Genomic DNA, 13,147 nt, shown 5'->3' with positions numbered 1-13,147 from the left:
AATTTAAGGTAGAGTTGGTGGTTGTAATTTGTGAAAAAGGAAAATTTTTAAAACTAAAAGAATAACAAAGGTACAGATTTTGGTGGGGGTAGTTTCAGGGGTTGAGGGAAGAAGTTTGCTTGATATGGTAGGTTTTAGTGTAGGGTTTGTCTCTGTCACAGCAGGGTTCCATGGGTGTGGGTGGGGGTGGGGGTGGGGGTGGAGGGGGAGTTGCACACTTGCACCCTCGTCGCTGTGAATTGAGTCTCTTCTCTTAAGGAGAATTGAATGCAGCTGGGGGGTGGCTTTTGGCCAAAGGGTTCATGGTACCTAAAGCTGCTCACTTTTTCAGATTCATTGAAGGTATTTATTGAGACTATCACTACCCCCGCCCCCTTCAGCCCCTCTCTCTTGTTATTTTCGAGTAAAATGACAGTGAAAATTCACTAAAAACTTAAGTTCTTTTTTCTTTTCTTTTCTTTTTCAGAGAAATTAAATTTATCTCTCAAGTGTGTCTCTTTGATCAAGTGCATTGAACAAGAGATGAGTGCTGAAGTGGCTCCTTCTAGGCCATTCATTTAAGTCATGAGCTCTTCATTTTCTATTTTGTTTTTATTTTATTTATTTTATTATTATTATTATTATTTTGGTTTTTATTTCTCCTACATGCCTGTACTATTGACCTCTAGTTTGTGAAATATCTTAAAAGTACACCAGCTGAGAAGGTCTCCTCCACTGTATCTGCTTGGGCCATTTATGAGAAACCAACAAAAAACCTTTCTCATGAGGAGATTTTCTCGAATTGACAATCTATCCATCATTCTTATCTTTTAATATCCAATTTTTTTCTTTCTTCTCCCTTTCTTGAAACTAGGAGTACGCAATGAGTAATACATCGGATTATAATACAGTAGTATGCTATGTAATTTTTATAAAATTAAAAACCGGTATTATATTTATAAGCCTGATCTAAAATTAATGGTTGAATATTCTTGTTTTCTCTTTCTTCTTCTTCTCTTCATGTGAAGCTGATTTGATGATGAAGGCAAGTGAACATGTATAAATAAAAACATTATGACCCCATATATAGGAGTGTCCATGTGTCTACCCTTTTCTTTGTTTCCAAACCATCATCAAGAGACACTCACATGGTTGCTTGGCTTGACACCCTCCCACCTTTCATTATCTAACTTACAAGCAACTTAGAAACGTAGGATCTAGCACTGATTAACATGCAATAATGCCATTTTCATGTGATCTTCATCTTTCTTTTTTCTTTTTTTCTTTCTAATTTACTTATATTTTTCTTCTTGATCCTCATCATTTGTACTTGTAAGCAAGTTAATTGTACTTTCACACTGAACAACGCAATACTACCTCCACATAGTTTTTTCCTTCATTCATGACTAGGTTGAATGTCAACTTTCACGACACTAAAAGAGATGATGTTATTGAAAAGTGGATGATCCACAATAACTCAATTGCTTAGATGCATTTCCCATTTTTTATTTTTAAAATAGAAAATTATATAAAAAATAAAAATTAAACATTTTATACCAAAAATATAAATTTACAATATATCTTTAGAAATTTTTATACTTTAATTGTTTTAAATGCTCCTTAAAATTATTACTTTTTTGATAAAAGTCAATTTTTTGTAATCTGTGCCTTAAGATATAATTATATTTTTATTTGTATCGTATACCAAGAATTTTAGGGATTGGATCATTTTTCATAAGTAGTATATTTATAAGTATGATTAAGTCTTATAGAAAACATATATTGATGTATAGAATAGGGACTTTGAAGTTTGAATCGGCAAAATTCAAGGAGAATAATTAGTACTTTCATTAATTTTTTAATTAATTACTTAAATTTAGGTGATGTTTATTTTTTGGTTGAATAAAAAAAATCAAAATATTTAATTTTGTTTATTCAGTTAAAAGTAACTTGTGAATGTTAATCCACATCATTAAAGTCAATTCGTTATCAATTGGTTTATTTTAATTATATTGGTTGACATCAATAGATTATCTTTACTTGAATAGAAAAGTCAAATATTTTATTCAGTCAAAAAATAAATATCAGATTGAAATAAGATGTGTCAAATAAGCATATTTTCTATATTTTTATATGGTTTAACTAAATAAAGGGTGCATTAGAGCCAACCTTACATCCCCAATTGCTTTTTTTTTTTTTTTCTTAATTTCTTCTTTTTTTAGTCTATCTCTTTCTTAATTTTCTTTCAATAAATTTATTTCACCGTTAATTTTGGGAAAAGTAACGTGGAAATAGGCCACTGAAATCGTTGCAGCAGCCACCAAATAGCTAGGATTTCAATTGTAGGAAGGCCTCCATAATTGAACAAAAGTTTGTTAAGTTACAAGGAATTTCCACAGAGACATCATAGAATGTGGGGGCACTTTGATTAATTAAAGGATTAAATGGCTCCTATTTTGTAGGTTGCACTCCTTAACTTGTGGTCTTAATATGTGACACGTGTGTCTCTTCTTCTTCCGACACTTGGATATTGCCATGAAATTTTAATCAACCTAAGCTCTTAAGTAAATTGGTAATGTAACATAATTAATATAAGGTTGATATAAGATAGGGTATAACACCTAAACTATAAGACTATCGTGAAAGTGTTTATTTCGTTATGATGAAAAATTAATCTCATAATATGTACATGAGTTGGTGTATGCACGAATTTTGTGAAAGTCCTGCAAAATCAATAACATTATTAAAAAATATATATAAACAAAAAAGAAATATTAAAATTAATAATCGTAAAGTACAATCTCTAGATTACTATTCTTTAAAAATAATATTTTTTTCTCTAAATTTTTCTTTAAAAGATGATGACAAAAACATTTTCTTGATTTTAAAGATCAATCAAAGGTTTGGAGTGACTTCTTTATGAATAAATTCATTGAATGGTAAAGAGCATATATGTAGTACTTTTGAGATTTTTTGGACTTAGTAAGGAAATTTTGTAAAACTTTTTCTTTTTTCTATGAAACGTTTTTTCTCATGTGAAGTTGTTTTGCCGATCCATTCCAATTTCCCTTCATCCAAGGAAGTTGTCATTATTAATAAGTGAAGTTAGATAATTAAATTTGGAGCCTCCTACGATTTAATTGTTTAATCCCAAAAATTTTCAATAAAAGAATACTTATTTTTAATTATCTCTAGACTTTAACTAGAATATCTAATTTTATTTGAAAATTTGTCAACAAGATAATATCTATTTTTTTAATCATATTTTAACTTCAATTGAAAGATTTGATTTTATTTATAACACTAAATTTGGTAACTTTTCACCTTTTAAATACATAACACGCGTGTGTAACCTATGTCTGACCTATCACTTGTCTAACCTAAATTTTATTGAATCGAAAAGTCACAATTTGAAGGCTAGTTTAATGATAATTTAATTTTGATGTCTTGGTACATAATCTTTTTAATGTCATTTATGTACGACAATAATGAAATGGTTGTTATATATATATATATATATATATATATATATATATGTAAAACTAATGTCTAGTTTCCAATTGGTACGTAGTCTTGATTTTATTGTAATGGTCCCAACCCCACGGTTCCCAAAATGAGAGGTAAGGGGTTGAGGTCCTGGAAAAAGCCTACTACCAAATAAAAGAAGGTATCTTTATCTGTGGGGTAAACCCTCAAAAAAAAAAAAAAAAAAAAAAAAAAAAAAAAGTAGTCGCAAAAAAGTTTTGGGATCCCATGAAAATATATGAAATGTGGACAAATATATATATTTTCTCACGTGAGACTGACATGAGATGAAACCTATAATGAGACGTAAAATTGACAGGTAAAGCTTCTTAGAAAATGAAGTCATGTGAAACCTCTTGGTGTGGGGGTGACTAGTAAATTATTGGGTCCCACTCTTAGACAAGTCATATTTCAAGCTTGAAAAAATGTGTCACAATTTACAACAACGTACTTATTCTGATTTTGAATATTTGGTCATGTTCGGCCTCTTCTATACATACCACATGAAGCTTAATCAAATGCTAGATTTCGAGAAAAAAAAAATTGCTAAAAATCTCCACATGGGCTATGTTATTCACAAGTAAATAAAAAAATTCTCCAAATAATTTATAATTCGAGTTTTAAAATATAACTAATCATATATATTGTTTGACTTGAATCATTAATGGATCTTTCGTTTTTAAAATATGTCTATATATATCCAATGAAATGCCTTATATAAGAGTTAGAGAATCTGATACCTGATATATATCCAATGAAATGTCTTATATAAGGGTCAGAGAATCTGATACCTGATGTAGATACCATATTGGTCGAATTTTACATATTTTTAATTAAAAATTTTGTTATGATCCCATTAAGAATCCATATAAATATTATCTATTTTGAACAAATCAACCCTCACAACATTTGAAGCATGTTTACATATATCATTTTCGAGTACTATTACCTTTTATTTTTCTCATAAATGTACATATATGGCTAGAAAACAGGTTAAAAATCAAAAGATAGGCACAAAATGTCTCAAGCTCATCATCACCATAGAATTGATTTTAGGGCACTGATAATTTTAAGAAAATTCTTTGCTAGCTCTACCACATTTTTCCTCAGGATTGCTGGTGAAACATGATAGAGAGAAGATAAATATCAAAATATAAATAAATAAATAAAAGTGCACAGCCATTAATGAAGCTTGGAGGTTGACTGCCTCGTGCCAACATTGTCTATTCAGCTTCACATGCAACCTTCCAGGATACCAATGTTGGATTAGAATCTGCAGACCATGTGCCTTACAGTAGCTTGGTCCAAGGACAAGTATTAATGGAGAAGATGTTCTTGCAGCATTATTGTATATGATCCAGGACGGCCCTACTTATTCAAAGTTGATTAATTAAACCCTACTTCCCAGTATTGCTTGTTTCACTTGCTAATTACTATTGACAAACAACTTAATGAACAAATTTCAATGTAATCATTAATGTCTAGTTGCTATTTGTTTGATTCCATGACCATCAATGTGGTTGTTGTAAGTTACTTGTTGCTTATCAATTGGTCACTGCTCCTCATTTTCATGACACAAAAATTACATTAAAATTAAAAAAATTAATGATAATGAAGTATTTTTTTATAAGTGATTTTTTTAAATTTTAAAAGTTTTTTTAAAATTTTATTAAGAATCCATTTTATAGTGATTTTAAAAGATATTTATAACTTTTCTAATATTTGAAAGATAAAAATTTTAATGTGTTAAAAATACTAAAAACACGACATATAATCACTACCAAACACACTTTAAATTTATTTTTTTTTAAACCATTTTTTAAATTAAAATATTGTAAAAACGTTATAGAGAGACTCTTAAATTATGTTTAACAATATTTCTTAGTTAAAATATTTTTAATTGAAGTATTTTCCTTCAAAATATTTTTAAGAAAATCATCTATTAAAAATTCGTTTTATAGTGATAATAAGAAACATTTCCAAATTTTCTAGTATTTGAAATTATTTTTATTAAAAAATTTGTTTTCAAGTATTATAAAGGTTAAAAAAATATTTTATAAAATCATAATCAAATAAGTTATGAGTGTTTTTTCATACAACGCTATAAATGATTTTTAAAATTTTTTCTAAATTTATTTAGCTCAAAAGCACTTTTATGTTAAAAATACTTTTTAAAAATCTGTCAAAGGGAAGAGCGATTTTAATTTAACCTTAAATAAGATCTTTTTTCTCCATTTTTAACAATGAACTTTTTAGTCATATTTTTCTCATGTTGGACTCAAAAAAAAATCTTGAATATATATGAGATTGAATGTCAAACTCTTATTTGAAATTTACTACATATACCTTTGAAATGGTCAATCACATTAATGATTGATGTTCAAATAGGGATCTTTTGTGAGACTAATTTCCCTACCAAATTCTCAAAATAAATCTTTTTAAGAACAAAAAAATTGTCAATAACTTTAGTTGTATTGAAAAGCACACATCAACAATTTTTTTGGATCTTAATCAAATAGTTTTCCCATATATAATTTTCAACTTAGCAGTTGATCTAAAACTAACATAACTTACATCAGCTTAACTTTATTAAATTAAAAAAAAAAAAAAGGAAAAAAGGGTGGGAGAGTAATGATGATGGGAATGCAGTGGCCATCTCATTCCCCCACCAGGGTTTATGGAGGAACCAAGGAAAGGGATGTGAATGGACTCACCATCTACTTCACACACCCACCCACTCCTAACTGTCTTCTTAATTTTCTCCTCTTACCCTTCTTTCCTTCTTACTTTTTTTTTAATATTTTTTTCCCCTTTTGGCTAGTCATTGCTGTTAAATTAGTCAAACCATCAAAATCATGGCCGCCCAGGTTGATCATATCGGTCACACTAATGACTGCTTTAGACTACTCATCTTTGACTTTACATTTGAGCCTCCTTTATGTATCATAAAAATATTCAAAGAAAAAGATTGCAGAAGAGGGGAATTCTACAGTATGGGTTGGGTGCACAACCACCATAGCAGGTGAATCACCCGCTTGATGTGGACCTGCCTTTTGTTTTCACATGATTCAGCTTCACCAGAATTGTCATTTTCATTCATCAGTACTTAAGTAATTTTAGCTAATCCTATATATAAGAAAATTCCAAAGCTATCACAGTAATTTGCAGAATTTAAAAATAATTAATTGGTCAAATATTTGTCCTCTTAATTTGGGTTTCATTGTTTTGATGTAAATATCAAGAATTTTCATGGCAACCAAACAGAAAATACTTTCTGATCAGATGCATACAAATAAAAGAATTAATTGTACATGGTATGTATTCTCTGTGTATTGTGGCTGTGGGTATCAGAACTATTACAAAATCTTTGAAAAAAAAAAGAATATAAGAAATCAAATGTCATGAAAAACCCTAATGTGGTTGAAAATTACTTCCTAATTACATGGATGAATATAGTACTAAAATGGGAAGCAAGATGCTCAATTTTCTGTATGACCTAACCCTAAAATCAATGGCTTGATTTGAAGAAATATCGGATTCCATTGATGATGCAAATTTGAAATTAGGGTTTGAACCATAGAGGGCTTGCACTGCCTCTATATCATCAAGCTTCAAATCAGCTTTCTTAGCTCTAGGTTTCAAACTAGGGTACATGACCGATTCTTTAACTGGACTGTGTGCTAACCCTAGAAGATGCCCAATCTCGTGGGTTGCCACTGATTCCAAATCAATGGCCACCGTCGACTTCTCCGATTCAAGATCAACTGCCCATGTTTCCGCCGCGTCAAGGTGGAACTTCCCACTCTCCGGTGAAAATGCATGGGCCAAAACCCCAAGAACCCCATCAAACGGCTCACCGTCGCCGTGATCACCCCTGTAAAACCCTATTTTGATGTCGGCAAAACTGTAAGTATCAGTCTCAGTGAAACTCACCGGAATAACAGATGCCCACCTTGCAAAAGCACGTTTAAATGCACCTCTAATGTCTTCCAAGCTCAAATACCCGACCAAATTCTCCGGCGAGAAGGCGTAGGTGAGTGTCATTGGTATTGGACGCGCCCACCTCGGCTTTCCAGGAAAATACACGTAATGCATGGCTGCATGCATGGGCTGCATGGCGTCACGCATCCCGCACCTTGGCGACATCATCTGCGAAAGAGTCTCGGAATCGAACCTACCGGTCACCGGAAGCCCTAGCTTCGCCTGATACGCGGCAACAGCAGATTCCAGTCTGGTGTCAAAAACATCAGTGACATTACCATCTTGAAACCCTAGATAACCGAAACGGTTAAAGTACTTCTTGAGTTCCGCCATGCCGCTTATTCGGCTACCTCTCCTGGCCCCAAGGAACCTCTGGAACCCATGCCACGAGTAACTACCGTTCTTGACAGTTACCACCGTTGCCGGAGATGGTGCAAGCCCTGGCGGCGGCCGACCGGGTTGGCATGGGTAGAAGAGGAGGAAGAAGAGAAGAGAGAAGAGAGTGAGAAGGGGAAACATGGCAGTTACGGGGTGGAAACTTAGGAAGTGGATATGGTGGGAAGCTTTATTATAAAGGAAATGGTAATGATAATGAATGAAATGTAAAGGGAAAGGAATGATTAAGGTTTTGAAAACATGATGAATAAATAATAAGGGAGGTTTTTACATTTGTTATGGTAAGGCTTATAATGACAAGTTTGGGTGAATCTTGATTATGCTGGTCTTTTTTATGGCAGATTCTCACTTTTGAGGATTCGATAGTGGTGGATATCTATGAGACCTTATCAATGAAGACAAGAATACATTAAAATAATTAATCAGCACTTAAAATTAATTTTTTCAATAAATTTAGGTAAGATGATGGGATTTGGGACCAAATTTTTTTTTTTGGTTGCATGATTAGTAAAGGGATGTTTAGTTTGGGAATTGGATGAGAGGGCAAAGGGATGGATATTGTTTGATGGGGCCAACCAACAAACTCAACTTTTATTTTAGTTCCTTTGAGGAAGAGGAAGAGGAAGAGGAAGAGGAGTGTTTGAAGCAAAGGAGGAAGGGGGGGAGGAGTGGTTGTTAGGAATGATGATTGTTGCAGAGAGACGTGTGGAATACTCGAAATGTTGTAAGACTCTGAGAAGGTGATGAAGTGCATGGAGTACTGAATCTTCTGATTTCTTAGCTTCGGAGGTGGAGAAGACTCGATGTTTTTAATCCAATAACTGTTACCATCATGTAATTATGATTTCTCATTTTATTTTACCAACTGGGCCAGCATCCTTTGGTTTCTTTATCAAGAAACCTTGGTAGTTCTACAATGCATGGTTTTGCATGGAAAAAATGGCATCTTAATGCTATAATTTCTTTCTTTTTCTTAGTCATGTTGTATCTTTAAGGATGGGTTGAATTCGAATAATACTTAAAAAAGATATTGTGAGGGCATTAGATATTTGTAGAAAATTTTATTCCTTTTCATTTTGGCGTAGGATTTTTTAGACAATGATTTACTTTCTATCAAGGATTTGAGGTTTTTGATTTAATCAATAGGAACATCATAGGTAAGTTTAAAAAGGTTTTGGAAAAGGTAAGGTTGGTCTTTGAAAAAAATAGGGTTAGATTGAAAGTTTTAAAATTGAGTTAAAATATTTCAGTTATTTTTTAAAAATAAAATAAAATTGCAGAAGCACTCAAGCGTTAGTTAAAGCCCTCGAGCATTGAAACAGTAATTAAGTTCACTTAAGCGCTTGTTTTGAAGGTAGCCAAATTCTGGTAGTTTTTTATTTGGAAAATTAAGATTTTATTTTATTTTTTTTTAAAATTATGTTCAGATCCGCTGGGCCCTTTTAGCTTATATAAATCCTACGTACCTAAACAATATTTTAGGGTTTGAAGCTATAATTATGAAAGAGCTTCCTTGAACAAACTTGAGTTATTGAAGGACATCCATTTTAGGAACAGAGGCAAATCCATTGAAGTAGTCAAGTTACTATGTATCATGAATCCATGATCTCTTAAACCTCTTGACTTTTTATCTGCACAATTAGTATGAAAGTTTTCTATGTAAAAACCTCTTATCGCATTTGTGTTGGATTGCTATTAATCATTTTTAATTTCTTACACGAGTCAATTAACATAAAAAGGATTAAATCTTTCTCCAAGAATTAATTGGATTAAAAATTCTTAGTCTTATATTAAAATCGTTGAAATACACTCATTTTGATTGTTACCCTACTAGAATATTAGTTTTTCGGATAAAGTAACACATTTAATGATTGTTCTTAAACACACTTTTCCATTTTTTTTAGAAAATGAAGTCATTTAATGATTATTCTTATGTATAATTTTTCTATGTAATAAAAAACTATTTTCTAAGATTGAGAATTTTTTTAATAGAAAATATTTTTCTTTTTAAATTTGTTTCGGGTTATTTTAAAAATAATTTTGATGAAGTGTTTAATTTTTTTTTTTCTAAAGTTTCCTATGTAAAAAATTTTTTAAAATTGAAAAATATTTTGAAAATTTTTGTACTGTAAAAGCTATTTTCATATTTGAGTTTTAAATAAAATTTTGTTCCTAAAAACAACTGAAAATTATTTTTTAAAATCATTCTAAAAAACTATTGATAAAAATAAAATGTGAATTTCACAAAATAATTTTTTTATCTAACGTAATGATCAATGCAAAATAGAATAAAATTTTCATTTTCAAATGTACAATTATTAAATATGTTTTTTTTTTTTTAATAAACACCAAGGATTCTTTTTCGTTTACGATTTGGAAAACCAAGATTTTATGCAAAATGCCCAAACAAGGCGAAATTCCCAACCAAAGTGAAATGCCCAAACAAGACGAAATGTTCCACCAAGGTGAAATGCCCAACCGAGGCGAAATGTCCAAACAAGCAAGTACTATGTTTTTAACAGCTTCCTAAAAAAAAAATTTAGGCCAACCCAAAAGTCATGGGCCCCAGCCCAACCCATCTTCAAATGGGCTAATTTAAAGACTAATGATTACGGCCCAACCCTAATAAGCCTTTTGGGTCAAGCCCGGTCAGAGTTGGAATATATGTTCATCTATAAGCCTACGTATAGTCCTTTTTTATTACTATGAGGAATACGAGGTAATAGACATTATAATAACATCTAAGATGGAAACTATTGCATTTTAGAGTGTGTTTGACACTACTTTTAAGTAGTGTTTTTAATCTTTTTAATATTTATAAAATTTTATTATTCAAGTATTAAAAAGATTAGAAACATTTTCTAAAACCACCGTCAAAGACACTCTTAGATTGCCCATATTTCTGATTTTAAAAACAAAATAAATCAATATATCTTCTCAAATTTTATTTTCTTTATATAATTCTTAGATTCAAATATGAACATATCATTTTGTAGAAAGTGAAAAGGAGAAATGCTGACATGTCAAAATTAAAATCTCAAGACATTGAAAACATGTTTTGAAAGCAACTCTTAACTACCAAGGTGAAAATATCATCCAAAATCTAACATAATTATGGTTGAAATGAGAAATATACACTTCACGTTAAAACCATGCCCCACTTCAATTTTAATGAGTAAACAACTTGAATAAAGATGATTAATTCCAATGGCATTATTAGGGGCCCTTTTAGGTTGAAATTGGCTCACTAATATTTGAATCACCTTTTTGACGCCAAGTAACAAGAAGACAAATTGAACTTCAATGTTCGAATAGTGAACATATTTAATTATTGTTACACGTCACCTTTATAAAAATTTAAGATAAAGTATGAATCAATCCATTGTTGTTTACAAGATGTGATAGATAAAAGCACTTAGACTTAAATCTACATGATATTGTAACTAAGAACATGTTTTGGAGTGATATTTGTGTTGGTGGTTTGTATTTATATTGTATCAAAGTCTAGTTATTTTACACTCGATAGGAAAAGTAAAAGTGTCAAAAACATAAACTCAAATAGTTAATACATCGTATAATTTGTTTAACCCATTTAATAATCTTATCATCCTCTAATCAAGTTGAAGTAAGTCTTTGTATAAGTTTTTGTAATGTTTCAATAAAAAATATCTATAACTCAATTGATATATTTATTTAAAAATAAATTTAATATGAGTCGATTAAAGAGTTTAAGGTTATATAGGTTAATCACCAAGATTATTAGCTTAATTATTAAGATTATTAAATGAGTCAATTCGAGTCAAATTTATGTTACAAATCTAAAAACTATTGATTTTTTAAATAGATCATACAAATTAATAACAAAACCCGCAAGAAGCGTGTTGGATTTAAATCATGTTGATGTATCATATCATTCCTTGTCACTCCTAAACATATCTATAATTAAAAGAATAATTATATAAGATATTAACACGATGTTTGAGTTAATACGGATAGTCATATAAAAATACTTAGGTTAGACACTCGAAGTGACTAAATTAAAATCTACTTGGTGTTACATATAAAAACACCCCCGATAAATAGTCATAACAAAGATATCGATAGGATCTTTGATTAGGTGAGCATATAAAGTACTTAGATTAAATTCTACATGATGTGTAATGTGGAAGTAATTGACCCCTACTTTGTTATCATCTAACTTGCCTCTTTTTCAATGTTATCCCTTGGACTTAATAAAAAAGGTGGGTAATCCTTGTCAATCCTTTTCTTTCCCCTTGTGGGATATGTAGATTTCAAATGGAGATGCTCGAAAGGCAATTTTAGAAAGTGGATTTGGGAGAAATAATCAAGAAGCCAAATTTAAAAAGGTTATAAAATGGAAACCATACTTCCAAGGGTGCCCTGACCACAACTCTCAAATCAATTGCCCTCATGGTTGAAATGGGAAAATGGTGAACACATCAAATGAAAGAATCCTGGCCATCCAATCTAAAAGCTTGACCATAAGTATAATAGGAGGGTGAGTAGGAATGGTGAATTATTGGGGTGGGGTGGGGGGTGCTAAGCAAATGGGCCCAAGATTAGGTTGAGAAAAGGCAGGAGAAGAGATGTAATGGGTCACAACTTCATTTATAAAGGTCAGTGACCCTGCTGTGAAAAGGGCCCATCATGACTCATCATGACTCATCATTGATGGAACTGCTTCCTTTTACAAATATCAAATATCAAATCCCCTTTTCCTCTCTCTCTCTCTCTCTCTCTCTCTTTTTATAATATCTTATTATTTGTTTATTTTATAGTATTGTTCCCCTTTATCTTCTAAGGCTTCCTCTGTGAAGACAACTCTTGAAGGGTGGGTTGCCTCTTGCCACTCGCCAGCTACCTTAGTTTGGAAGCCACCCAAGCTAAATAGCAAGTTTACCTGTCCCAAAATGGAAGGAAAAAAAAAAAACCTATTCTTCCAAGGTTGTATTTGGCATGTAACAATGAAGGAATAGGATTACATGCCAAATACAACCTTGGAAGAATCTATTCGAATTGGAATCTAATCCAACTTTTCAATGGGTTTGAAATATTACTTTTATTACTTATGGGATCCTTAAATTTAATTTGGTTTCGGTTACACCGAAAGTTCAAATAAAGCGAATATTTTATTCACCAAAAAATAAAATTAAGTTAGTCTTAAGCTAAGTATGTCAAATTAGAAGTTGGATTGAGTTACACTTAAATTAATTATTTTTTAATTCAAATTAAGTTCAAATTATCC

General features: G+C 31.1%; 1 protein-coding gene across 1 annotated transcript; it reads right to left on the bottom strand.

Moving 5' to 3' along the window:
- Positions 1-6,875: 6,875 nt before the first annotated feature.
- Positions 6,876-8,004, bottom strand: LOC117931923 (metalloendoproteinase 4-MMP). Its single transcript, XM_034852994.1, has one exon. The coding sequence runs from the start codon at positions 8,002-8,004 to the stop codon at positions 6,943-6,945; it is 1,062 nt and encodes a 353-aa protein (XP_034708885.1). The 3' UTR covers positions 6,876-6,942.
- Positions 8,005-13,147: the final 5,143 nt, after the last annotated feature.

Source organism: Vitis riparia, chromosome 15 (assembly GCF_004353265.1).
Source record: "Vitis riparia cultivar Riparia Gloire de Montpellier isolate 1030 chromosome 15, EGFV_Vit.rip_1.0, whole genome shotgun sequence".
In the NCBI taxonomy this organism is placed as follows: domain Eukaryota; kingdom Viridiplantae; phylum Streptophyta; class Magnoliopsida; order Vitales; family Vitaceae; genus Vitis; species Vitis riparia.
This window is presented reverse-complemented; position numbering and strand designations above follow the sequence as displayed.